This window comes from Daucus carota, chromosome 7, assembly GCF_001625215.2.
Source record: "Daucus carota subsp. sativus chromosome 7, DH1 v3.0, whole genome shotgun sequence".
Taxonomy (NCBI): domain Eukaryota; kingdom Viridiplantae; phylum Streptophyta; class Magnoliopsida; order Apiales; family Apiaceae; genus Daucus; species Daucus carota.
The window spans coordinates 35,523,303-35,551,247 of NC_030387.2; the positions used below are offsets into that span (position 1 = coordinate 35,523,303).

The 27,945-nt window shown below is 36.0% G+C and overlaps 4 protein-coding genes, 1 long non-coding RNA gene and 1 other non-coding gene across 7 annotated transcripts; 5 read left to right on the top strand and 1 right to left on the bottom strand.

Moving 5' to 3' along the window:
* Window positions 1–801: 801 nt before the first annotated feature.
* LOC108195382 (uncharacterized) lies at window positions 802–4,265 on the top strand. 2 transcript variants are annotated; one of them, XR_001801499.2, is made up of 7 exons: window positions 802–1,186; window positions 1,688–1,799; window positions 1,891–1,964; window positions 2,066–2,319; window positions 2,563–2,775; window positions 2,857–2,973; window positions 3,986–4,265. It is a non-coding gene; the product is annotated as an uncharacterized LOC108195382 (long non-coding RNA). The 2 variants fall into 2 exon arrangements; XR_001801497.2 differs by lacking the exon at window positions 3,986–4,265 and having other exon boundaries at window positions 2,857–3,078.
* On the top strand, window positions 931–1,002 carry TRNAD-GUC (transfer RNA aspartic acid (anticodon GUC)). Its single transcript has one exon. It is a non-coding gene; the product is annotated as a tRNA-Asp (tRNA).
* Window positions 4,266–5,321: 1,056 nt separating the features above from the next.
* LOC108195803 (mitogen-activated protein kinase kinase kinase 5) lies at window positions 5,322–9,621 on the top strand. Its single transcript, XM_064081757.1, has 11 exons — window positions 5,322–5,894; window positions 6,530–7,102; window positions 7,180–7,267; window positions 7,375–7,437; window positions 7,529–7,692; window positions 7,947–8,022; window positions 8,175–8,234; window positions 8,315–8,440; window positions 8,656–8,817; window positions 8,899–8,993; window positions 9,085–9,621. The coding sequence occupies exons 1-11, from the start codon at window positions 5,491–5,493 to the stop codon at window positions 9,263–9,265; spliced, it is 1,992 nt and encodes a 663-aa protein (XP_063937827.1). The 5' UTR covers window positions 5,322–5,490; the 3' UTR covers window positions 9,266–9,621.
* A 4,036-nt stretch (window positions 9,622–13,657) lies between these two features.
* On the top strand, window positions 13,658–15,353 carry LOC108193863 (peroxidase 10). Its single transcript, XM_017360701.2, has 4 exons — window positions 13,658–13,916; window positions 14,159–14,350; window positions 14,474–14,639; window positions 14,782–15,353. The coding sequence occupies exons 1-4, from the start codon at window positions 13,701–13,703 to the stop codon at window positions 15,189–15,191; spliced, it is 984 nt and encodes a 327-aa protein (XP_017216190.1). The 5' UTR covers window positions 13,658–13,700; the 3' UTR covers window positions 15,192–15,353.
* Window positions 15,354–15,900: 547 nt separating this feature from the next.
* On the top strand, window positions 15,901–22,616 carry LOC108196879 (peptidyl-prolyl cis-trans isomerase CYP40). The gene is made up of 10 exons (XM_017364357.2): window positions 15,901–16,196; window positions 17,154–17,654; window positions 17,897–17,984; window positions 18,078–18,130; window positions 18,875–18,979; window positions 20,133–20,208; window positions 20,980–21,017; window positions 21,687–21,747; window positions 22,179–22,238; window positions 22,360–22,616. Exons 1-8 carry the CDS (start codon window positions 16,026–16,028, stop codon window positions 21,738–21,740), a joined length of 1,086 nt encoding a protein of 361 aa, XP_017219846.1. The 5' UTR covers window positions 15,901–16,025; the 3' UTR covers window positions 21,741–21,747; window positions 22,179–22,238; window positions 22,360–22,616.
* A 2,651-nt stretch (window positions 22,617–25,267) lies between these two features.
* LOC108194970 (patatin-like protein 2) lies at window positions 25,268–27,300 on the bottom strand. The gene is made up of 5 exons (XM_017361905.2): window positions 27,100–27,300; window positions 26,791–26,972; window positions 26,500–26,692; window positions 26,089–26,250; window positions 25,268–25,963 (listed from the first exon to the last, which is right to left on the bottom strand). The coding sequence occupies exons 1-5, from the start codon at window positions 27,292–27,294 to the stop codon at window positions 25,433–25,435; spliced, it is 1,263 nt and encodes a 420-aa protein (XP_017217394.2). The 5' UTR covers window positions 27,295–27,300; the 3' UTR covers window positions 25,268–25,432.
* Between the last annotated feature and the right edge of the window lie 645 nt (window positions 27,301–27,945).

Below are 27,945 nucleotides of genomic sequence, written 5' to 3' on the forward strand. Positions count from 1 at the left end.
GTGGTTGCATCTCCAAGCTTCCTATTTTCAAGTGTGGAAGTCCTTTTAATATTATAAATGGTTTATCAAAAAAATGTAATTAAAACTTATCTCAATTATTGATTCAAACGTCAGCCTGGTCCAGGAATTTTTATTTCAAACATTAAAGTTACATTATCATCAAAGGGTTCGAAGATATCTTACATGTATTTTGATTAGAAGACAATTTTTTTGAATGCAAAAAAAAAATTCTTTGTGAAATATGTTCTTGTACAAGCGCTACAATTAATAAAAAAACGTCCAACATGCGTGATTTTCATATTAAACAAATATGGACCAACTCCAGCTTCATTCTTTTATCACATTTGATCATGTTATCTCAATGAAATATTTTGTGTTAACATCTTCGATAAAATGAAAGTTATTACTGGAGGACAATGCATGTGTAATATATGTGCATCAAAATAATGCTCAAATATTATTATGATTCAATTTGATTAATTTTCCTTACTGATTTTAAATGAACAAATAATATATTTTTCATTGGTGTATTCAATAATTTTAGCGAATCTAAATAAGATATTCTAAATTCTTTTCAAACTGTGTATTGATGATAATTAATTTTGAGTAATAAAATTATTATAAATGTAAAAGTTTATTATATATAATAAAATTATTATCAAATTAAATAATGACACGTTATATTGGGACAATTATTTACATTTTCCTCGATAGAGGTATTGACTTGGATTATCAACAGGTTGGATCAATGATTGGATCGGGATAATTTTAGAATTCGCTTCATTAGTCTATTCCTCGTCACGTCAATTTATATATCTTCCGACTTCCTCCCGCTGTTAAAACGTGTGTTCTTTTTCAACAGCAGTACCAACAAGAACTTTCCCCCAAAATTTGAGATAAGTAGGTAAACTTCTACGATCAAAGCATCAAGTCGTTGTAGTATAGTGGTAAGTATTCCCGCCTGTCACGCGGGTGACCCGGGTTCGATCCCCGGCAGCGGCGCAATTTTTGTTTCATTTTTGCTCCCGCTCCAAACCGAGTAATCACTATATATATACAGAAACCCCGACTTAAAGCTTCAATTCTCAAACAATTTGAAGATTTTCCGGCGACGATTCGAATTGCAAGGAATCTTTTAACGGCAACCAAGGGTTTCCGACGACTTTCTCTCCCTACAAACCCATTGGTAACTCCAGCTTTTTACCTCAGTTATCAAATGCTAAAGCACAAAAGATTAGATTTTTTTCATCAAGTGATGCTTTTAAGGCCAACCCAGTTGCTCTTTAGATGATTAATCATTCTCTCTCTTGCAATATGCCAAAAATCAGGTCTTTATCATGTTTCCAATATTTGTATACAGAGGTGGTATTTGGCCGAACGTAAAAATCCGGCTTGTTTACAAGTTAGAAGCAATTATTTGTACTGTTTGTTTAAAAAGTTAGGAAGTACTTACAAAAGTTGAAATACTTCTCCTTCACTTCTTTTTTGCTTTGAGCAAGAAACACTTAGCTCACCCAAACGGCCCTAGAATATGACCGGAAAAAAATTTGTATACAAAGGAATCTTGATAAATTTATTGTGGAAATTGTTTATACTCTACATAAATTAAGTGTATATGTTTGTGTCCTGTTCTAGTGTACTTGTGCAGTTTGTTGACCCTTTTGTATAAATGATTGCGTATGCGCAGATGAGTCATATGCTCAAGGTCTAATAGCATTAGAACAATGTCAATCTACGCGGCAAGATGATGATTGAAAGGGTCTTGTTTTACTAGGCATGGCGCCCTTATTCTCGCAAAGGTATGGGCTTATTACTATTGTTTTTGGTTCATTTCGTGTGATTTTGATTTTGTAAGCTAATTTAACATTTTTGTAAGTTTTCTTCTGACAGTTGAAATTATGAGGAAGCGATTGAGCAGCTTAAGAAAGTTCAAGGCTTGGCAGTTTCCTCATTGGCTATTAAAGGTAAGCGCAGTAGCATATTTATTGTGTTGATTGTGACTGAGTTAGTAGCTGCTATTAAGTGAAGGGTTTTGATTCTCGGTTTTTGTTTGGTTGAAATTTAGTGGCTGCTATTCAAGCACACTTGGAACTCGGTCAGGTTTTACTCGGAAAATGATTTGATTGTGTGTGCTAGTAATTTACATTGAGCTCAGTCTTTAGCAGCGATATGTATTTATCTGGAGAATGTTCTCCATATATAGGAAGATACTTCATCAGTGCTTGCAGATATATGCTTATAATCTCTGGAATCTGTCCAGCTGGAAAATGGCAGCAATTATGGAGATGGATTACTGGATGCTCGACTGCTCTTGCTAAGGTAAAGCACTGGTTGAGCTTGTCTGTGGTGATCTTGAATCATGTTCAGCGTCGTGCCTCGATGAGTTTTTTGGTTTCCCTTCGTTTCCTATTTTTAAATGAATTAACAAGCTTAACATTGAGTTTTCTTTTGCCGCGGATTTATTTTTTCAAGAACTTAAGGAAAATAAAGGTGGTATGATTTCAGTTTATGTTGTTGTGAATCATTTCCTTCGGTATATTAAACTATGGTGTTATTTTCTAGGCAATGTTGCCTTATCATATGGAGGATTCCTTCATGGCTCATGCCAAGCAAAATTTTCCAATGGCGAAGGAAATCTTTTGAAAAAGTAATCCAAGGGGTGTCAGAAACAACAGATTTGAGCGATCCACATAACTTAGCAGCTGGTAATATGATTTTGGAGTGAGCTCTTATGGCGGCTACTTGTTTATTGTGGCAGCTTGAGGCACAGTTAGGGTTAGATTTTCTGTCACATTTTATTTTTTTAGTTTTTAGTATGAGTCCTGTTCTTTAATCAAATCTGTTTTATGCTGGTAGAAATTTTGCAGAGGCAGAGGAGATGTTATGTGTGGGGCCTAGTAGAACCGAGGTGAGGTCTAGTTGAACTTAGATGGTACCAGCATCGTGGGATAGGTGTGTGATCTCATATAGGAGGTGCGTCATAAGGGTTTTTTTTTATTTATTTTGTATCTTAATAATTTGTTTTTAAACATTATCTATGAATATATGTATCATCCACATACAGGAGAGCTTTGGAAATGCTAAAAACCCTTCACTGAAACTAGCAATATGGGAAGGTGCACAGAAGGGGCATAGTTGCCCTTGCAAGAAGTAGTAGAGTCTAGATCTTTTTGTCCAATCAGTCGGTGAAAAATAATAATTATATAAATCTATTTTTAACGACAGGATTAGCATAGAACTAATCCAAAGGTGTCTAGAACTACACTACCTACTAATCCAACGTGCCTAGAATTAGGGCTGCTCATGGAGTCCAACCGGTTGTCATTAACCCAACCCAACTCTGGGCTGACCAAATTGACCTATTCAAAACCTGTGAGCCAATTATGTTGATTTTTGATTGGGCCATTTATAATGAGTTGGGTCAAATTTTATTTTTTAAAAACCTTAAACCAACTCAATCCGGTCCAATATATTAGACCCAGTCCATTTCATATCTACTATATTAGTGTTATCATAGCCCGAGTTAATGAGTTGGGTCAAAATTTATCTTTTAAAAATCTTAAACCAACTCAACCCGGTTCAATAAATTAGACCCAGCCCATTTCATATCTACTGCACTACTGTTACCATAGCCCAAGATAAAACTTAGTTTTAGAATATTTAACAACTGTCTACTGATTTGATGTATATAATTGAAGCAAAAAAAACCTCTTGCTTTAAATTATTTTGTTGCATGCTTCACTTAATTAGAATAGTCATAATGCCGACACGGTTATACATAAATAAAATATCCGAATTATTTATAGACAATTGTTTATAATATCACCTGCATGAACATATTATAAAATAAAAAAATCATATATTTATTTCAAATAAATAAAATAAAATAATCATATACTATTTAGCATTTCCGTATACTTGCTTGCCGGTGTATATGTTTGTTGAGCAACGAAGCAGAAGAGAGGGCATCTAAACAAGTTTCCAGGATGTAGGGAATTAAATAATGGGGCATAAGCGGCGGCGGAGGCGACCGGGAAGCAGTACAGATACACATTAAGGAGTGTCAACCCATCAAGACTATTAAGTATGCAGCGTTGCTTTAAACAATCCCCCCGTTTGAGACGTTCTTGGCCTTTCGGGATTATCCTATCCCCCGACCAAACACAGGAAACTGCTTAGTGAGTTTGGTCGAAACTACTTTATTCAACGCAACATCTCTTTAGCTTAAAAATTAAATTCTAATGTTGGTGTCGATTGGAATTCCGGTCGAGAAATTTTTGTAATCATTTTTATTTTTAAGATTATTTATATTCTATGATCTGTTAAGCAATCTGAAAACAAAACGGCTATTTGCTTAGCTCAGTTTTTAAAATTTTATTGTTCGTCAAAAAAAATTAACTATTAATAATATTATTTCTTTTGTTTTAACTCTTCAAACAAAACTAAAATGTTTTAAACTGTGAACACATATTAAATTTGTTACGTGTAACCAGTGTTGTAAAAAGCAGGAATCAGACTTAATCGGTGAAGTCACGGAACAAAGATTAATCGGGGATTAATTGAATTGATCGGTGATTAATCGGAGATTTAATCAGTTCGGCGAGTTACGGAACATGGATTAATCGGTGATTAATCGTGATTAATCAGCGACGCGTGTAACCAACTTTTATTGTAATATAGTTCAATTTAATAGTTGATAAATATTATTTTCTTCGTCCCATTCATTTCTATATAATTCTTTTGTATTGCAGTTTAGGGATTTTACAAAATATAGTTATATGCCTTATTCTTTGAAAAAAAATTGGAATAAATATTTAAATAATATACCTTTTTTTAAAAGAAAAAATAATAATTTATAAATTCATATTATATAAGAGCCTAACTAACTCTCAATTCCAAATATAGGTCTGAGAGTAGAATATTATAACTTTAACAAAAATATCACTTCCTCATAATTCAATATTATTTATAGATGTTATATGTCCCAAATTGGCCAAATATTAACACAATAATTTTAATAAATTTTTTTAGGAAAATCGATTAGTGACCAAGAGAATTAAGAGGATTACTCGAACTCATTACTGATACAGGGGAAACATGGCTGCATGTTGAAGTATATGTGTGTGAAGGAGACAAGGAGGTATTAACAAAAGAAAATATTTAAAAGGGGACAGCACCGAAAAACAAAATAAATACAACTAGATAGAGGTGAAAAAAACAAACGAAATGTTTAGAAAATGAGAAGCAAGACGGTTTGACTTGAAGAAGAAATAAAAGGAGAAGCGGGAGGAAGAGGCCAAATCGTCGTCCACAATCACCTCAATAAAATCATCTCGGCATACACAAATTATTTTTTGTTCTAATAATTATAAATTATTTTTCATATGCTTCACCATGCCATGCAACCATCGTAACTGCGATATTCGGGACAATATGAAGAGTTTTTGATGCAAAATCTAGGCGCGCATGAGGCCATCAGCATAATCACAAATGTATTGGTGGCGGAAATTATCCGTCGGTGATTCTCGTTCCCCGTCTCTTTCGATATCTTTCTCCGACGACGTTCCTTCGAAATCCGGCATTTTTCGGCGTCGTGCATGGTCTTTTAAACCTCAGAATTGCCTCCTCACGTCTCGTGCTAAAAAACAACGTCCTCTGTCCGCAATTTCTATGATGCGACGTTCGCCAAGCAACGGATACTCCATTGCTCCGCAGCCTCTGCCTCTGCCTGAGCTGGCGACTCTGTTGCGTCAGGAAGCTGCGCATCCGTCTAATAATTCTGTCAGCGTGCCGCTCCCCTCCCCTCCTGCCTCGAAATCTAGAGAGGACAGGGAGAAATCCGATGCTCATCGACGTGATGGCGACGCTCTGCCCTTGACTTCCGGAATTTCTAGGTAAATCTTTTGTCATTTCAGTTTTCAATTATCGGATTTTTTAGTGCGTCTAACGATCACTTGTTAGTTAGGTAATGAATTTTTATTAGTTTCAATCTCATGATGGTTCCCTGTATGCAGAAAATCTTCACCAATAAACATCATCTATGTTAGTAAAACGTATTTGTTAATGTGTGCTCATAGAAAGACCCTACAATTATGAATATATGGGAGATCGTATTCTTCCTAACTAGCTAACTATATGGGAGATCGTATTCTTCCTAACTAGCTAACTATAAAGTGATTAATATAAATAATCTCTTTCGTTCAAGCAAGTGTTGGAATATAATGAATATGGTATCAGAGCTCAGGCGGACATATGACGTTGAAGAATAAATTTATAGGACTTTGGGTCAGATCTCTGTTACATGGATTAGGTATATTATTGGAGCTGCATTGATCTGCTTAGACTTGGTATTGAGCTCTTTCGTTTGGTTTCATCGGAAAATAAATGACATTCTGACTACTTAGTTTTAATCATATGTTAACCATATCTTTGAACTGAATACACTGAAGATTAATTTATGATGTTAATAGTGTTTTCATTAGTAATTAAACTTGTGTACTTTTTTAAAATCATCTGCTTTATGTTTTAGTAAAATAGCCAGCCAAGGAACTCTGGCATCTAGGAGGTCACCTGGAAGACCATATGGTACAGAAATGACAAGGAACAACAAGCTCAATGTCCCTCTGAGTATTCCTGCTAGCTCCTTTTCGAGCCCTTCTCTCAGCCCAGCAAATAATTTTTCCGAGACTCTTGCATCCCATCACTTGTCTCCACCAGCATTTCATAACTGGTCTGCACCTGAGCTTCATTCCCCGGACATGATTCTAGGTCATGCACATCCTTACCAACCTTTCGAGAAAACTGGCATTTCTGCTGATAATTCCCCCATCCATATTCAAAAAATGAATTTTGGTCACAGTTCCATTAGCCCTCAAGGAGTGGTATCACCTTTAAATAGAAAACCCGCTGATACTTCAACAACACGACGTGATAGTAGTAACCAGACCAATGTGCATCCCTTGCCGCTCCCTCCACCTGCCTCCACAGCTTCACAATCAGTTCTTAGTCCCAAATTTGCTGCTAAGCAAGGGAAAAGTCATTGGAACAAGGGAAAACTTATTGGACGTGGGACATTCGGTAGTGTTTATGTTGGCTCCGATAGGTTAGCTCTCTTATATATGCTTTTGTTATTATAGCTATTGATCAAGAATGTCAATACTGATTTTTTTACTTCTACAGAGAGACTGGAGCATTGTGTGCAATGAAAGAAGTTGAATTGGTACCGGGTGATGAAAAATCTGCAGAATGTATAAGGCAATTAGAACAGGTCAAATCTTATGCTTACTGGATAATTTGTTGTCTTAATTATATGGCCGACCATGATTTTGTAACAATCAGTTCTTTCTTAGCTATTATATGTGTCTATTATTGCAGGAAATTCAACTTTTACGTCAACTAAAGCATCCGAATATTGTACAGTATTATGGTAGCGAAACAGTGAGTGCTTCTCTGTTGCCCAGTGTCTGATATTGCTATGTAGTAGTATCAGATTATATATGCTAAAAGGAATTCAAATGTGTACATGCAGGTTGGTGATCGGTTTTACATATATTTGGAGTATGTTCATCCTGGTTCATTAGTAAATTATATTCGTGACCACTGTGGAGCAATCACAGAGCCTATCGTCCGCAACTTCACACGCCACATTCTTTCTGGCTTAACTTACTTGCACAGCACAAAGACAATACATAGGTACATGTGCTTGAGTATATGATTAGGCTTCAGGAATTTTTACTCCTGAGTACTTTTTTTGATGTTGATAAATTTGAGGACCAAACATAAATACATCTATGATCGATTAATATCTTGTATGCTCTGACAAAATGGCAAAACAAGATAGTTTTAAGATATATTGGATTTTAGATCTGCATTATCACCTCAATCGCAGTGAACTTGAGTGGTGTTCTAATTTTGAAATTGAAGTTTGACGGTAAATTCACATATAGGGACATCAAAGGAGCCAATTTGCTTGTTGATGCATATGGTGTTGTCAAGCTTGCGGACTTTGGAATGGCAAAGCATGTAAGTTTCTAAAGTGCTAATCACTATAATTGTCAATCTGTATCTCAGAATCACTAAATTAATGCATTATTGAGTTTTTATGAAAGGACTGAGCATTTTTTGTCTTGTTACAAATCATTGGATTTTGGGACTAAAATATAAATTGCTTGCAGCTTAGTGGACAAGCAGCTAATCTGTCGCTAAAGGGAAGTCCATACTGGATGGCTCCTGAGGTATGTAGGTTATGTAGCTTGGTACCCCATCTCTTTGCTTCTCTCTGTACATCCTCTTTATACTGACACGTTTTCTACAGCTCTTACAGCCTGATATGCAGAACGAATCTGACCCTGACCTTGCGCTTGCTGTTGATATCTGGAGTTTGGGTTGCACGATTATTGAAATGATGAACGGAAAACCTCCTTGGAGTGAATATGAAGGGGTTAGTACTTGCTCTTGCTTGATATTTCACATAAATAATATCCGTCTTCATTAAACTTCCCAGTTTTTATACGACCACTTTCATTTTGAAAAGGTTCATACCCTAACACGATTTGGATGATGTACAATGTCATCAACCGAGTACAGCAATATCATTATTCAGTTCACCCATTCCTCTCTGGTACATAAATTGCTTACATGGTTCTATCATGACAGCCTGCAGCTATGTTTAAAGTTCTGAAAGAGACTCCAGCCATTCCTGAAACTCTGTCACCCGAAGGCAAAGATTTCTTGCAGTGTTGCTTTCGAAGAAATCCAGCAGAAAGGCCGTCAGCTAGAATGTTGCTAGAACATCGGTTCATGAAAAACTCACAGCAGGTGGTAGAGATGTTTTTCTATATTGTAATTTGTTCTTTCTTTCTCTGTTTTATGCACCATACTTAATATTATGTTACTTAGGATAAAGCACCTCTGGGAGCAGAATATCCGATTCACAGAATTGATAAAGCTCAAGTATCTAGTGCAGAAAGTGCACAAAGGAAGGTGTTGAACAGGTTATTTCTTTATCCTCGCTCTCGTATCCCCAAATTGCAGGTTCTGAATGATGGCCCAAGCTTAAACCTTTAAATGATATTTTTTCTCCAGTGAGAACCGAAAAACTGGTGGCGAAATTGCTGAATTAAAAGTGACCCCGCGTCTGTCTACTAGTTCTCTAGATGGCCTTTCAATATCAAACCAATCAGGTGTTGGCCATACCATGGATTATTCCAGTCCTGCAGCTTCCCCTTCTTCCTCAAAAAAGATTGGTAGAACCCGAACGCAGTGATGTTGAATAAGCTACCAAATCTTGTACATGATTTGGTCTTACATGCTCCTTTTTATTTAAGATTCAGTCCGCTGGCTTCACGTTCTAAAATGATTAGCATGGAACTTGAGCATGAGGTTTTGCGGCAATCTCCAGAAGCTCTCAACAAATACTTCTGAGACTGAGAATTTGAACCAGACATTGTATACTATTAGTTTCACTTGGTTCTTTTGAGCTCCCTTACTTAGAATTTCACTTTGCTTGTATTTTAGATGTACTATTGCAGCTTGTGTGCACATTGATAGGGAGCACCAATGTTGCAGATATCACAAGTTTTAATTGTTAATAAATTAAAAAAGGTATCAGTTTTGACTTCAGACATTTGGTTAAGAAAGATTCTTATTCTAATGTTTTTTTATTGTGCTGTATATATGTTGTTAGGCTAGCTATCGCTCAGTAACTAATATCTCACATCAGCGGTATTCACCTCATCTCCTCTGTGGGAAGTTGAGAGTTCTAATATTGTTGATGACTAACTGTATCAGTATATAGTTCTAATTAGCCTGGAAAAAAAAGAGTTAGTCCTATATAGCCAGTGGAGTGTTATAAGCACCTCACCTTCATTGAAGGTGTGGAAAAGAAAGAATGTTCCATTTATAGCCAGTGAATAAGCTTCAGTTACCAAGCAACAAGATTCGGTGTATGCTCCAGTCATGACAGTGCATAAGCTTGAGGTATCAAGCAACAAGAATCAGGTACACCTCTTTTTCCCATATCGACTGACAGCAGCAAATATGCACCCACATGATTGTTATAGGTTTGTTTTTCTAGTCCTTTTAAAAAAGTATCTTGGAACTTTCGAAACTTGGAGCAAAAAAGATATCAAATGATTAATGAGAATCCAATTGGTGATTTAGAGGGACTTATAAGTGATTAAAGTGTTTAAGAAATAAGCAGAAGCCGTACAACAAATAAGCAGAAGTCATACAACAAAAACTACTAGTAAAAGTAATTCTTGACGGTACAAAATAAGTATTTCTAACTTGCAACTCCAGAAGTCGGGTTTAAAACCCCGCGCCAGACACCCACTATGCCAATCCAAAACTATATAGACAAAAGTTAAATCATTTTGTAGTTAGTAAATTTTTAAAAGAATATTATCTATGAATATATTTTCAAAACAAATTAAAATGCATGAAAAGAAATATTTTCCCCATAGTGGAGGTAGCAGGTATCCAGCAACAAGAATTAGGCATACCTCTTTGTCCCTTGTCGATTAACAGAAGCACATATTCTGACCCACATGATATGTCATCCTCAAGAACTTAAAATACCCGTCTTGTACTAGTACTATTTTACTGGTTACACTGAAATCAAAATTTGACACAGGCTGCAATCTTTCTATGTAGACTATTCTTACTGCTAAATAAATAAAATGGACAGATAAAACAAATAAAAATTGAAAGTGGACAAAATAAACGGGAAGGAGAGAGCGGAAAGTACACGACCAAGGAAACTGCAGATGTTTAGCATACAACAGAAGCATTCACGTGATTACATTCCCATCTATTCCTCCTCCATACACTCGCAAATTTCTTCTCTCAAACATATCCATACTACAAACAAACAAACAATATATCATAAATGGAGGCCCCTGGAATACAGTCAATAGATAATACCAGAAATCTTCCCAAAGAAGATGAACAAGACAAGCTCATAGATGAATGGTAACCACTCTTTCTCCATACCCCTTGTATTTGCATATCATGATAATCCCTTTTGCTTTCTTTGATTCCTGATTTTTGTTTTTGTTTATTTTGATTTTTGGGTGCAGTTGTTCTTGCTTTTACAACTGCTGGGATAGCTGTTTTGACTTCTGGTGTTGCTATTAGTACTTTTTTATGTGCAAACTATTGTTACTACTAATTATACCTGCTCTCGCTTTATGATTCAGTGCTTCCTAGGGTCCTGATGGTGCTGCTAGAACAAATATGAAGGACTCTTTGTTTTATGTATAATACAGTGATGCTAGTTTTTTTGATGCTTGGTTGAGTTCATTTTCTTCTCTCAAATTATGGTTACTTGTTGGATGTTTGTTTTCCCAGTCCTGATAATCTTAAGATTTATAACTGCGAAAAACCATTATACTAATTAAGAATCAAATTTTATACGTTTTGTTACTTGAGTGAACTCGCGTCTCACTAGCCATTGCGCTGAAATCTAACTACAGATACATTTTTCAAGAGGAACACCATTGCCGGAAAGCTACTGTTCATGACCTTTGAGTTATTTCCATATTCGGTCACTCCCTCAGACCTCAGTGCCCCAGATTCTTTTAATCTATAACTATATCGATGATTTTAGCTTTGTAATTATGGTTAACTAGCACTTCTCAATTCTCAGTAACAAAACTTCATTTGGCACAGCTATTGATCAGCTTGAAAAATCCGTATCAATAAATTGCGTGTGGCAAGTCCTAGAACCAATAGGCAGATCATTGCAAAATTACCCATAGGCGTAGGACATGGTTTAGAGTTTAGACTGTGGAAAAGAGCAGAATATGACTTTATAAAGTATGAAAATATCGAAAATGGATTTTAGCCAGGTAGACAAATTGGAATAAATTTATTCTCACACAAATTCACAGTTTTTCTACTACCCTCCTTCACCTTGCAGTTAACTTTCACTTCACTAAGTCGGCCATAATTTTCCTTCAATAGGTTGATGCTGAATATTAAGATAAAAACAACATGCAGAGGATGGTTTGTGGTATATACACGAAACTTCACAATAGATAGTACTTTAATTTCTCTCAAGTCATACATACTCAGATTCATTCATAAATTCCATTCACAAAGCCACGAGATCATAACTAAATCATCTTATACGTTATATGAACATAATGCAAGGTGTTACTGAACCTATCTCAGCCCGAGAACGTTAATTCATAACGTTACATCATCTAGCACTAGGATCCCCAGAGTTTCCAGTTGTTTTCACAGGCCACCTTATATGGGTAAAAAAGTGAGTATAAACGCTAGGATACATCGTTTATGTGTGTTTTAAAAAAAAATTATAAATGTAAAATGATATCACATTATAAAGTGATATTTAGGACCTTATTTTCCGGATGTGATATTTGAGGCCTTATTTCTCCAAATTGTGATACTAAGGATGAACACCCCTAAGAATCAAGTATCAGGTAAATAGCATGCATCAGTAATCACAGAGACCTGAGTGTTTCCAACAATCTGTTTCATGTTGATGTTATAGAGTATAATTAAATAGGAAATTTTAGTTTTGATTATCTCAAAGACTTTGCTAGGGCGGCTTGATTTAATGAACAGCAGATGATTCTGAGGATTGAGAACAGAAAAGAGAGAAATATGATATGAGGAAGGCATTCTGATTTCATTAATGTCCCTCACTGAAACTTTCACTTCACCAAGTCAGCCAAATTTTTTTTCCACTAATTAATGCCAAAGTTAAACAAGGGTAAACACATGAAACCTGACCATGAATGTTCTCCTACATATATTTCCTTTGTTCTTATGAGAAACATGCTAATTTCATTTATATATTCTGTCCGCGCAGATCTGAATGGAATCAACCTTTATGTCGTATGAACGTATGTCAGGCACTATTGGATATATTTCAACCCCGTAGGACTTCTCATACTTATTAATCAACAGCAGACACATAACTGAGCAGCTGACGATTCATGGTTCGTGTGAAGAAGCGAAATTGAAACATTTCTCTACATTTTAATACTCCCCACGTTCGTATTTGTGGTTTTTGCTCACTTCACATCCACCATGTATAACATCACTGCATCAAGTTGATGTCTGCTATGAATATTCAATGATCAGTATCTGTCAGATTCATTGTATTCCCATTTCCACTTAGAAACAGACATCTAATAAGTAGCCACTCATCGTCCATTTAGATATCTCAGTTGTGCTAATCTGCAGGAATAATCTAGGAATTGTGTTCTCAAATCTCACATGTGTATGACTTTCTGAACTATACAGTCTTAAACTAAGACAAAAAGGAGGATGGCTACATCTCAAGAAACTCTTAACAATTAATTCAAGCTAAGATTTGGTACACTAATTAGTTTATCTGCAACTCACTAGTTGACAACTTGAGTTTTTTCCAAGTGAATATCTCACTTTCCACTCTCTCTGTATATAAGACATATATTCTTTAATGAGAGCAAGTGAGGCTGACTAGTTTCTTCACTTACTCAGAAATGTGGAACTATACCAGAAAAGAAGTCAAAGAAATCCAGAAAAACATAAGTTTTTAGTGGCTCTGCCACTTAGAAATCTAGAGTAATATGGTTGATAGTTGCATCATGCATCTCCTTACCTATGCAACTTTTTTCTGTTATAAATTGAGTTGACACACTGCTACTCCACTTAAGATATTGCATTGTACTTGTGCCACTAAAAATATGACTCTGCGTGCCTACAATCTGTCAGCTGTTCCTTTTATTTTCCTGCTGTTTCTAGGGCATCTTGCTAAGAGTCAACTTGATTATAGGTTTTATGATTCCACTTGCCCGAATCTGACAAGGATCGTAAGATATAGTATCTGGCCTGTCATTGCAAATGATACTAGAATGGCTGCATCTCTTTTGCGACTTCACTTCCATGACTGCATTGTGAATGTAATGAGATTATCTAATTATGTTGTTTAACTAATTGTACAGATATTTTACATTCAGTTTTCCTTACAGGATTGTCAAATTAATGTTTAGCAATTTATCTAGAAATCATACATATTGCTTTAAGCAGCACATGCATGATGAAATCATTTGCTAGCCTGAATATTGCAAGTATGGCCTGCATGACAAACTTATAATTTAGTAACCGAGTTTTCTTTGAGTTCTTATTAATTTCTGTTGAACAGGGATGCGATGGCTCTGTCTTACTTGATCCTACTAGCACATCCACGGGCGAGAAGAATGCTCGTCCTAATAGAAATTCAGCTAGAGGTTTTGAGGTTATTGACAAAGTGAAGGCAGATGTGGAGAAAGTTTGCCCTTCGACAGTTTCTTGTACTGATATATTGACTCTTGCAACCAACGTGGCTCTCAGTCTAGTAAGAAATTTATTTACATATCTGTGTTGCGTAAAAGAAAATCCCACTCCTATTACAGAACTTTTCTTTTTACCCGAGCCACTACCATTTTCTCTTCTAATAAATGTTCTAATAATACTCTAGGTTGGAGGGCCTTCGTATTACATCCCCTTAGGTCGTCGTGATGGAGTCACAGCAAGTGAAAGTGCAGCAAACAGTGACATTCCATCACCATTTGAACCTTTGAAAAACATTACAGCAAAGTTTACATCTAAAGGTCTAAACTTGCAAGATATGGTTGTCCTCTCAGGTAATTAGCTTACATGATCTTACAGCAAATATATACTGCATCAACTTCCTTTATTTTAATAAAGAAATTAATTTTTTTTTTAAAAACAATTTTAATAGCTGATATAATAGAATTAATTGTTGTCTTATGTTTCATGACAAAGGTGCACACACAATTGGTTTTGCTCATTGCTCTACATTTAAGGAAAGGCTATTTGATTTTGATAATACCGGGAGTCCTGATCCAAACCTCGACACCTCACTTCTCAGCAACCTTCAAAGTGTATGTCCAAACCAAGCTTCTTCTGATACCAACCTTGCTCCGCTGGATCCTGTAACTATTAATAAGTTCGACAACATATATTACAAGAACTTAATGAACAAGACGGGGCTCCTACGATCAGACCAGGCACTTATGGGGGACAATACAACTGCTGCCATGGTCTTCAACTATAGCAAGTACCCTTACTTGTTCTCTAGGGATTTTGGAGCATCTATGGTGAAACTTGGCAATGTTGGTATTCTTACAGGTCAAGATGGGGAAATAAGGAAGAATTGCAGGGTGGTAAACTAAAAGTAGCTGATCCCTCTGTCCAAATTATACCAAATAAAAATATGTATTAGAGTTGATTGAAAGTCCTTTGATATTATCCCATGCCAACCAAGTTATGTAATGCTATGCCAGTTTCTGAATTCATATCAGCTGTGTTATGGTACTGTGCACTTTTGCTTGTAATTTGTAGCATCCCAAGTTATGCATTAATCACATAGCCCAATGATCGGTTTATCCTCTATTCTCCAGGGAGACCCGGGTTCGACTTTGTTGAAAATTATAACTATACAACTAAAATGTTATTTGATCAACAAAAATAACTGCATTATCATATATCAACAGATCATCTGACACCTGCAAAATTAAATGAGAACAGAGATGTGTACATTACATGATAAGGTGTGTGAAAAAACATAAATTCTCAAAGAAAAGAAACATCAATTTAAATGACTGATCACCTGTGCAACTTAGCGGGCCCAGGCCTTAAAAAGCCCAAACCAGTATCAGACAAAATTGATGGTGGCCCGTGTGAAATGATAGTGTCGTCTACTCTTTACACTGAAGTCAACCTCTCATCCAAAAAAGTCAAACATTTTCCCATATATAATAGCGTAATCTTTAAGCCACAAATCCTCTCAAATCCAACGGCTCACACTCTTCGAGTCCACACCACATCTCCTGCACCGCCGCTCCACCCTATCACACCCCACTCTATTTCAACCTCTCCTGGCTTCCAGATTACACTGTTCCCCCTTCCTCTCCAGTATAAAAAAACACAGGGGGTTTTATTAGGGTTTTAAACACAAACATATACACACAAAAACCTTGTATCTATCTATCTGTACTTTTATTACAATGGCGAATCCTAGGTGTTTCATGGACATAAGCATAGGAGGGGACATTGAAGGGAGGATAGTGATAGAGCTGTACAAGGATGTTGTTCCTAAGACTGCTGAGAATTTTAGGGCACTTTGTACTGGTGAAAAGGGCATTGGTCCTGTTACTGGAGTTCCTCTTCACTTTAAGGTTGTTTCTTGAGACCCCATCTCACATTTTGTCTCTATGTATGTAGCTGTAGAGGAAAGTTTGTGTCTTTATGTTTCTTGATGTGTATGTGTGTTAATTCTTGTTTTAATGGATCTTGATGTGTTGAAATAGTGATATGGGGTGCCCCAAATGTGTGTTTGTGGATGTTTGGATGTGTTTTTTCTGCTTCTAAGGTGTTACATTATTGATTTATGGAGTAATGTTTTCAACGAGTCTGAATATTCTTGGAATTTGTTGGGTTACATAATTCTTGAAAGAAAATTTCAATATTATTATCTGTAAGAAATTGATTGCATGCATTGTATTCAGAAGATTAATTGTAAGTGTCACAGAAAAAATTATACAAGATTTCCACTCTTCTCTGTTCTGCTAATTTGGAACCCTCTATTTTTCTATGGGCAGCGGTCTCTGGCATACATATGCCAGGGACTGTTTACCCTACCCACAGTTCGTGGGCCATTGGATGAATATCCTAACGGCCAGGATTATAACCTACGTCCAGCGCTTTTTTAGCACCGCTGGACGGGGTCTTTTTCCCCGTCCAGCGGTAAAAAAGTGCTGGACATATTAAACTTTTGTTTTAATCCTGGCCGCTGGATATTCATCCAACGGCTGGGAAACTGATTGTTGGTTAACAGCTCCGTGGCATACGTATGCCAGGGACCTGGACCCTTTTTCTATATGCAATATTACTTTAGAAGCATCAAACCTAATTATGCTTTACTGTGGCTATAAATAATGTGAAGTATGTAAATACTTAATTATCCCTAGATATGACTAGAAGTTCAAGAAACTGTGAGGGGATAAGCTCCACCAAGTGAGGGTTTGTACAAGCTGTCTTTTTATAATTCGGAAGGTTTTCTTTTAATCCTGAAATTTGTTTTAGGATTTATATCTCTCATGTGAATGTCAATTATATCTTGGTATACATAACAGGGTTCCTGCTTTCATCGCATAATCAGAGGCTTTATGGTACAAGGAGGTGACTTATCTGCTCGGAACGGAACAGGTGGAGAATCTATCTACGGGTTGAAGTTTGAAGATGAAAACTTTGAGTTAAAACACGAGAGAAAAGGGATGTTATCCATGGCTAACTCGGGTCCTAATACCAATGGTTCTCAGTTTTTCATAACCACTACTCGCACCACACATCTGGATGGAAAGCATGTTGTGTTTGGTAGAGTCATCAAAGGAATGGGGGTTGTTCGTTCAATGGAACATGTCATTACTGGAGATAATGATACTCCTACTTTGGATGTTATTGTGGAAGACTGTGGTGAGCTTCCTGAGGGAGCAGATGATGGGGTTTGCAACTTCTTTAAAGACGGTGATATGTATCCTGATTGGCCAGCTGACTTGGAGGAAAAATCTGATGATGTTTCCTGGTGGATGAGTACTGCAGACTTAATTAAAAGTTTCGGAAATGAACAGTTCAAGGTAGATGCCTTAACTTTTCCAGATGTTTAAGCATAGCATGAGTTGTATTTATAAATCTTACTTCTGTTTTGTCTCCTTTTTAGTTTCTTTCTGAAGAATTTTTTGCTATAAAACTTTTAGATACAAGTGTATATCTAGCTAGTCATATAATCTGACTGCATGAAAGCAATACGTACTATGTGTCCTATAAATGGTCATATTCTTGTTATTAGTTCTAGATCAAAGTGCTGTTTTTGTTACAGAAGCAAGACTATAAAATGGCACTCAAAAAGTATCACAAAGCTCTTCGCTACGTGGACGTGTGTTGGGAGAAGGAAGAAATTGATCAAGGTGTGATGCACATTCATAAGGATCCATTGTAGTGTTATTTTAACTTCATCTGTTTTGTGTTGATCTCTTATGCATTATTTGTGCTATTGACAGACAAAAGTAATTCTCTAAGGAAAACAAAGTCTCAAATATTTACAAACAGCTCTGTAAGTTTCCTGTCATACTTGGAGCTCTGTAATTAGTTTGATGAATAACGAGTGACTGATATATTGTTCTTTCAGTTAATGATATTTAGTTAAAAAGCAGGGTCTTTAAGCACATAATGCAAGCTTTTTTCCACTAACAAAAACTTTGAAGAAGTCTAATTTGTTATTTAAAACAATACTGATTATGACTAATGTTGTCTGTGGCTGGTAGTCATTTGAAATTTTTTGATATAGTTTTCCTACATAATGTTTCTCTGATATCGTACTGTGTGAGGGGTACCTCTTTCTTCAAAGTTTCTGCACGTTATATAAGTAATGAAACAATTGGAAGGGGAAAATTAAAGTTGAATGATTTCTAAAGTCTTAGATTGAACATTCTGGAAAAAATTTCTTGGTTTATCAGAGAAAATAGCTAAAAGTTCAGACATTATTACAATTTGAAGGGCGAGAAGGGTGGTTTGAAATGGTTTGATATGCGATGCAAGTTGATTTAGAATAACCACCCATATTGTCTTTTTAGGGTGACCAGTAATGATATGTATTGAGCATGTTAGTGTGCAAGCATTCTCATCTTCTATTAGTACAACAGTCAAACTACTGTGATGTAGTATAACTTGTTAAATTTTCTCTGGTTTTTATGCATATATATATCAACTTGTCTGCTAATGCTTTAGGTGCTCTCGTATTACTTAAACTTACTTGGTCTGTCCATTTGACATACAATATGTGACATCTCTGATTTAGGCCTGCAAATTAAAATTGGGGGATTTGCAAGGAGCATTGTTGGATGCAGACTTTGCGATCCGTGATGCAGAGGATAATGTTAAAGCTTATTTTCGCCAAGGACAGGTTAGTTAGTTAACTGATATTCTGCTGAGTTGGTTATGGTGCATCGTTGCATAATTACTCACCAAGACTTCCCAAATAATCTGTCTTTGTATTGTTAAACTGTGACAGCTGCACTTGTGGTGAAACATTTATTCAATTTATAATCATTGATCTTTGTTTAGAGTTCTATTGTCGCTGCACCCGTATCCTTGCTTCTTAGCTAGCATCCTAACAAAGACAACTCGTTTTTTAATCGTGTGAAGTTGAAATATAATGAATAAGTTTTCACTTCCTATTTTTAATTTCATAAATTGTAGGGCCATAAACTAAATGCAGCTCACCTATCCTATTATTACTATATGTGATATAGGACAGGGGTAGGTAATGGGTAAAAACAAGGGGGTAAAGGCTTATTTCCGCAGAAAATCAGCAAAAAACACGCATAATCTGCAGACTATATGCAGCTCACCTATCCTATTATTACTATATGTGATAAAAGACGGGTGGGTAATGGGTAAAAACAAGGGGGTAAAGGCCTATGTCCGCAGAAAATCAGCAAAATACACACAAAATCCACATATTCAGTTCATATAATTCAACGTCATTGATTACTGAAGATTACAACTGTTTATATAAGAATCCCTGAACTTGGTGAACAAGTAAGGTCCTAAAAATATGCAAACTAGTCCTAATTATAACTACTACCTAGTAACTCTCTATTACTATAAATTAATAAAGCTCATCATTATCTGTTCTAATATATATTTGAAGTAAATTAATCATAACTAATTTTTCGCTGTGTAGTTTTAGGCATTTTTCCAGTTAGACAATTATTTAGATGACCTGCCTAGTTTCTATTCTTTGGTATGCTGTTGTTGCTTATCTTCTGATTGTTTGTGATGTAGAATTTCACTTTACACCTGGAAGTAAAATTTACCATTTGTCTTGCATGTTTTAGCATTGTTAGTTATTTATGCATTAATACAGTTTTTTTGTGGTCCTCTATTGACTGATTTCCTGTTATGCAAGAAATTTGAAGTGTTACTTGTCTTCGCGTGTAGTTATAATCATGTGCATAATGATGTTTCTGACATCATTTAGTAGCGCTTTCAAGTTTGCTGACTTGTTGATGCAAGCTGTTTCATAATGTACTGTTTTATTCTGAATTCACCAGGCATACATGGCTCTTAATGATATCGATGCTGCAGTTGAAAGTTTTAAGAAGGCTTTGGCGTTGGAACCTAATGATGGTCAGTTTGTGAAATCTTTAATTATACTATTGTCATATATATCGTTGTTTCTACTATTTTTTGTTGTAACAAACTGATAAAATCTCGAAAAGTTTTGACTCTCTGGTTGCAATCTAGCAATTATGTTCTTTGGTACTAGTATTGAACCTGTAATCATGTGATTTATGTGTATTATGTTAGTTGTACAACTACTTGTCTGTGGCTCCTGAAGGGCAGTGGACAGGAAATGGAGTAGGTTCTCTTACATATGATGTCAAGGACATAGGTCTAGCTTGATACTATGAAATAAAGATTGCTGAATGCGCAGGTAGTCCTGAACAATTCTGTCAAAGTTGGTTGTACAGCTACTTGTTCATTGCTCCTGAAGGGCAGTGACCAGGAAATCGAGTAGGTTGTTGTGGTCCAGCTTGTTACTATGAAATAAAAATTGCTTAATGCGCAAGTAGTCTTGAACAATTAACACCTTTGTCTGTAACTCATGGTCAATGAAAATGATGTCTGTATGTAGCTTGAATACACAAAATAAACACAGTGCTTAATTGATTATTTGTAAATAAAATAGTGGAACAAAAAAACTCAAGTTATAGGCTTAAACCTGTGATTTGAATAAAGAAGTCAATAAGTCATCTCTGCACCACCCATAGCCTAGATATTTTTATTCTTTCTATTAGCTTGTTTGTCTACGAAAGAAATATGGATGCTGAGATAAGGGGGTTAGTCCTTTTGGTGCTATTAATGACTAATGAGCTCTCTTCTCTTGTCATTGTGCAGGTGGCATAAAGAAGGAGCTTGCCGCTGCCAATAGAAAAGTGAGTGGCTCCAGTTTCTTAGACTTCATTTTTTTCACATATCTCTATTTTGTCTAAAAAGAAGCTTTATTCGAACTTGTTTATTTGAACTTGATCTTTTAATTTACATTTATGTGGAATGTTTTCTAAAAAGAAGCTTTAGGGGGTGTTTGGATGGTTGGTGGGAATGGGAATCGGGTATGGGAAAGGGTAACCCAAGGGGTGTGCAAGGAATGATTTACCCTCCGAGAGGGAATGAGTTTCCCATTCCACACAAAAATTTTGCTAATCCAAACACAATGTATGGATATGAGGTTCCGATTCCCGTTGACTGGGCTCATTAACCATGAACCAAACGCCCCGTTGGATGTTACGTTTTGTTCAAAAAAATATTTACTGTTGGGACTTGTTTATTCGAACTTGATCTTTTAGATTACATCTTTATGTGGAATGCTATCATTGTCTAGGTTGATGATTCCGAGAGTATTGTGGGGTTTAGTGATTACCTACAAATATCACAATTATCATGGAAAATTTAAATTATTAACTAGGAGTTTGAAATATACCGTACTACAAGAGTTGCAGAAATGTTCTTACAGAAGCTATACTTTGTGAGTAAAAACAGTGTTGGATCTTTGTAACATTTTATACTGAACATTGTGCGGGATTTTTTTAATATATAATGTGCAGATTGCTGATAGGCGTGACCGGGAGAAGAAAGCCTACTCCAGAATGTTCAAGTAGAGTTCAGGTAGTTTCTGTTTGCTGGATACTTGTGTTCTCTGATTCCGTATTATACTTAATTGGTTTGCTGAATATTCTTCTGGGATTTCCCAAGAGAAATGTCCTCTTTTTAATATTTAGTACTTTCCAAAAAGATTCTAGTAATACCCTGATATAAATTGAAAAGCTGCAAGTTCACGATGTATATTGATAATATATGTCATGAATAATTTGTCTCTAATCTTTGTATATCGGAAGGAGAGAAATGATTCTAGTAGAATAGATTTTCTCTAATTTCAGTGTATGTGAGTAAATGTTTTTTTTTAATCAATATTCCAAAGTAACGGATGTTTATTTTGGTTACGGCCGCATACTGCAATCTCTTTGTTTTGTGTATTGTCCAGCAAGCAGATATCTATACAATGTGAATGAACTTAAATTTGGCATTTCACAATTCAGGTTACTTTGGATAGTGGTAGGCTTCTCAAGTGCAGACAATCGGCTTATAGAAAGCATCGGGTATTATATTTCATTCACTGTTTTAGTTATATCTGTTGTAAGCTGATCAGATTAAAAGCTAGGTGCTCCCTTGTATGGACTATAGTTTCATTCTGATGTAATATTTTTCTCTTTCTTGCAGGTTTTGTAGATGATTGAAACATGAAGTTGCTTTTAAGACAATACGATAAACTCAATGTTTGAGCCATTTTTGTTCCAAACATTTTGTCAACCTAGGTTGTAGCATCTATTGCAGACTTTAGACCAAAATTGCACTATTATTGATAAATGAGAGATCATCAGAACGTTTTGTTATCTTGCACTTGTGGATGGTTCTCATGTGAACATATGTAGATGATAATTCTTCCTGCACCTATTCCAGTATTCCTGTTTTACTAATCGCCTATTCGCTATTGGTCTTATTAGTTTTGAATTCTGCTAAATTTTGCCGTCACTTCTGCTTGAGTGTTGAAACCGTTGATGCCTTCTTTGCTGCAGATGTGGTCCTTGTACCTTATTATTATGTGTTTCTTGCAAGATCAGATTCACTTTTTTCTTTTGCTGTTTCTTTGTGTGGACCCAGCTTCGTTGTATAAATGAATACTCCCTCCGTCCCTCCCATTTCTTATCAAATGGGTTGGGCACGGAGGTTAAGAAATATGAATAAAGTAGTGGAAAAGAGATAGAAAAGTGGGTGAAGTGGTGGGACCTATTGATTTTTAATGTATAAAAAGAAGATAGGGGAGTAAAAGTAGTGTGAAAAGGAAAAAAAAAAGTGTAGAAGTTGTGGGACCCATTGATTATTTTTGGTAAGTTTTGAAATATAAAGAATTGGATGGGACACCCCAAAAAGGAAAGTGTAAAGAAATGGAAGGGACGGAGGGAGTACATTTTATTTTGAGTCAATTGTATTTGGCACTCCTACACTTGGGCCAAAAACACTTTAATATGTAACTTTTTGGAAATTGCATTTCGCAACTCATTGGTATTGTTTATGCTGCCCTTTCCGTCAACCGCCATTTAAAGCACCCTTTCCGTTAACCGCCGTTAAATATTCATGTTTAATGGTATTTAAGTAGGGGTATAATAGGAAATGTCATTTTTAATGGACTTTTTCTCCCATTTTACAGTATATATGTTTTAAATATGTTTATATGAGTCATTTATGATTTAATATCAGATTAGTACATGTACAGAGAATTTGGACTAAATGCGATGACGAGAGTTGAGTGTTGTCCCTGTTATGGATTGTTAGTTCACATCAAACTGAAGTTATAGTCCGAATTTTGATTAATTTTGTGTGATGGGAAAACAAAAACTAGTCGTAAAGGAAAGGGGAACCCCTTTTTGAATGTATACATGTTAAATTGAAGGTTTTCTATGTACAGTAAGTTCTGCAGACAATTGCTTTCTGTACCTGCAATTTTGTAAAATTTTAAACAATGAAAAATTATGACAAACAAGCACATGACTTGAAAGGAACATCTAAATTTCCTCAGCAAGTATCATTCAACCTTTGCCCATCCCTTGTATCATTTTTATCTTGACTTTTGAGTGGTCCTTGGATATGAGATTCATATATATGACTCATCTTTGTCGCTTTGTTTCCAAATACCTCTTGTTTTCTTTGTAATCGGAGTCATGACTGGAACACGCCCAACAATTGCCGAACCATGACCTTTCAGACCAGTAAATTTTGCTGGATTGTTAGTCATTAGGCTCATGTGTGAAATTCAGTTTTATGCTCATGCGTAGCGGGCAAAAATTACTAGTATACTATAAAATGGGGGAAGAAGACCGTTGAAACTGGGTTTTCTCATTTTAACCCTACTTAAGTAACGTTAAACATGAATATTTAACGGTGACCGGTGAAAATGATGCAGAATGCAGCGCACAAATTACCGGGTTGTGAAATGTAATTTTCAAAGGTTTGTATACTAAAATGTCTTTGGGTTCAAGCGTAGTGGTGTGATATGCAATTAACTCTTTTATTTTCTATAATTCATATTGCTATCACTTTTTCAAATATTTATTGTGTTTTGTGTCCTTGTTAAAGGAGGTAATCCCTTAATCTCTCTTGTCAAAACAAGATGTTGAGGGAACCAGTTTGATCCTTGGTAAGAACTAAGAAGTAAAACGCGTGTTTTAAAATGTTTGTTGTTGAGATGTACAAAAATTGATCACATAGTGCTCTTGCCTGGAGTATGAACTGAAGTTCTATTCTTAATATTAAGAAATGGGCAGCAGTCCCTGGCATACATATGCCCGGGACTGTTTACCGAACACACAGTCCTATGACCGTTGGATGAATATCCAGCGGCCAGGATTATAACTTACGTCCAACGTGATTAATTCAAGAAAATCCGCAAATCTAAATCATAAACAAAAGTTTTCGGGACCTTTTTTGGGCATCGGAGGACCATCCTACTCTGGGCTTCTCGGCAGCTTGACTAATTTTTTCAACTATCAAGAAATGTTGTTGAATTTTTTTTACAGAGTGTCAGCTAAGTCTCTTGTCAGATTCAGGTGTGCTTGTAAAACATGGCATCAACTTATCGCTACTCCTTCCTTGACTAAAACTCACATTACACATCAAACAGCTTCCTCCTCAAACAAGTACAGACTCTATGAAGATGACAACATGTGCCCCTTATTTATCGATACAGGCTCTCTTTTTGATGCTACTAAACATTCTAAACTACACTACACCCCCGAATTATTTGGTACTGCTTACATGATGACCAATAGCCGAGTGGTCATTTCTTTTAAGTTGAGCAATGAGAGTGATCAGGTCGCCAGTAGGATTTTGGCCGCATACATTCTAACTAGCGGGGAGTCTTCTTTTACTCAATGAAGATAGCGTGGATCCTTTTGTGCAGACGGAGATGGAGCCTTGGTGCAGTTCTATGCTGTTTACTTTGCAGTGGGGAAGAACCCAATAAAATGCATGGTGCAAGGTAAGGAGGAAAGGTAGCATCAGTATCATTAGTAACGATCTGTTTTCATTTCTTATTCATTTTCATATGATCTGTTTTCATTTGAAGACTATTATAGAATTATTAACAAATAATTTTGGATTATCAATTATATCTTGCAGCTTATTTCAAATATCTTGTAGCCAATTGTGGCCATGTTATTCCAAATACAAGAAAGGAAAGAGTAAATTTATCTTGCAGACTATATAGAGCACTGATTTTAAGTTTTACCAGACATGTTCAAGTCCCCAACCTAAATTTCCTTTCATCTGAAAGCATCTTAGCAAAACCAGATAATGCATCAGAATTGGTACCCTCTCCTGCCACTGCTTCAAACATGCCGGTTTCCAAATTCACTCTTGACACCGGTTTCTGTAGCAGCTCATTCCCAATTGCTGAAAGTCTCTCCATGTTCCTAACAGTCGCAACATCTACTGAAGATTCATCACCAGTCAAGCCATCTTCTTGGATACGAAGATAATTCTGCTCAGCTTGGAGGGCTTGAAACAGCGAAGACACGTGAATGTCAACCATATCCTGACTTGCAGCACCATAAGAATCAAGGATGGGGGTGTTACCATTGTCAAAAATCCAATTTAGTATACCCCATCTCGAGGCCTTTCTTGCATCGTACTTGGCCTCATATTTGGCTGCACCGGTGCCAAGTGAGATAACCAACATCCTTGTAGTGTTCATTGGTGTCATATCATCAACAATCTTGAAGTTCCCGTTTAAAATTTCATTCGTGATGTGTGTTATAGCCACTTGAGTCTGTGGGATTCACAAATATTCTTCTGTTAGACAGCAAAATTTTTCTAATAATGCGTGTTTTAAATTGTTTGTAGTTGGCATGTACAAAAGTTAATGACAATATCGAGCAATGCTTATGTAACTACCGGATTGTTTGCAGCAATACCGCCATCTATGAGATCAAAAGTGCGTGTCCTTCCATCTTCATGCTTGGTTTCGAAGTAGTGTGCTGGGAAGTAAGTGGGAGCTGCCGATGTGCCTAGGCATACGTCGTATAAATATGCATTCCACGAGGTATTTGCTCTTGCCTGCAGTAAGAACAAAGGTTTTATCTTTGATATTATCTCAAGCAGATGTCGAAAAGAAACTGATGTGTGGTTTGCTTAGAGTGAATTGTACTAATATGTGGAAATTTATTGGGACTTCTATTTCTTTTCTCCATTGTAATTTACAAAAATTTGTGGATTAAAATTATAAGGTTTAGTTCTGATTCTCTCGTCCATTTCATTTGTCCTTCCGACAAAACAGAGCCTGGGGATCAAGACCGATTATCATACCTTATCGGAACAAAAAATTAATGGATAAAGGCGTTTGATATCAAACGTTGGTATGATAACATCTGTGAGAGTCTGGTTCAATGTCATGTCACCTAATAACTCTTTCACTATCGATCCAAGTTGTTCACCAGTGTACTTGGGTCCTGTAAAAGAAACAAATAATCTTCTTATCTTCTCCAGAAAGCCCTTTAATCTGGACAAGAACAAAATTAACTAGTTAGTTTATTGATCATGCATTTTATGAGAAAAATGAGACAGATTATTACTACTATGTATTGGGTGATTATGTACCTGTCCTCCGAAAATATCTTGGGTCCGTTCTCCTTGTAAAACTTATAGATGTCTTTCGCAGCAAAAAGAGGGCGGTTTTCTTTATTAGGAGCGGTTAGCATCGTCGTTACCAGCCCGCCTGTGCTTGTTCCAGATATTACATCAAAGTAATCTGCGATTCTTGCACTTGGTCCGTCAAGTTCCTTCATTATCAAATAATATTACTACTTAGTTATACAAAGAATTTTTATTCCTAGCATTGTATATTCATCAATTAATCATTACCGAAAAAATTATATATATTCAAGAATCTTTTGTGAACATGGTTACCTGAAGCTTGGACTCAAGAAAGGCAAGGATGGTGCCAGGGATGATGCCTCTAATGCCGCCGCCATCAATGCTTAAGACCGTCACCATCCTTCCTTTCTGCGGAGGTGATGCTGTGGAAAAGCTTTGCCCTATACATCCATGTGTTATTAAGAGTACTAGTAGGGATATGTGGAGAAAGATGTTAGGCTTCTGCATGGCTTCTACATTGAGCTGTAGAAATGGTGCAGTATAGTAATTTATAGTCTAAAGCAAACATTAGATTAGGAAATGAGTTGATTAGTTACGTAGCTTCAGTTGTCAAACTATATGGTTATAATATCACCTAATGTTAGGCACTGAAGTACAGAACTATCATGGGATCAGAAGTTTAACTTTTATTTTTTCAAGAGAAGAGTGCACTTTGCGTACCTATATTTTAGGCATTACGTCATTTTTAATATTGTACTTCCAAAATTTACACTTGCAATATTGCTCTTTAAGTTTTTTCTTAATTCATGTACTTCTGTCAAGTGCTGCTAACGGCGTGGGGCTAAAAGGTTTAAAGTGCATTTTTGTGCATCTGCATTTGGGACTTTACAACACTTGCAATGCTCTACTTTCAATGTTGTTATCGTTTATATGCATTTTAACTCAATGCTGTTAGCAAAATTTGATGGAAGTACACAAACTAAGGAAAATGTTGAAGAGCAATATTGTAACCGTAGATTTTTAAAGTACATTATTGTAAGTGTGATAAAGCCTAAATGTAGGTACACAAAATGCATTTTTCTCTTTTCTTAATTAAACAGGCACTTGTCGTATCATCAAGTGTTAAACTACGTTTACATCCTGTTTAAACTGATTTTC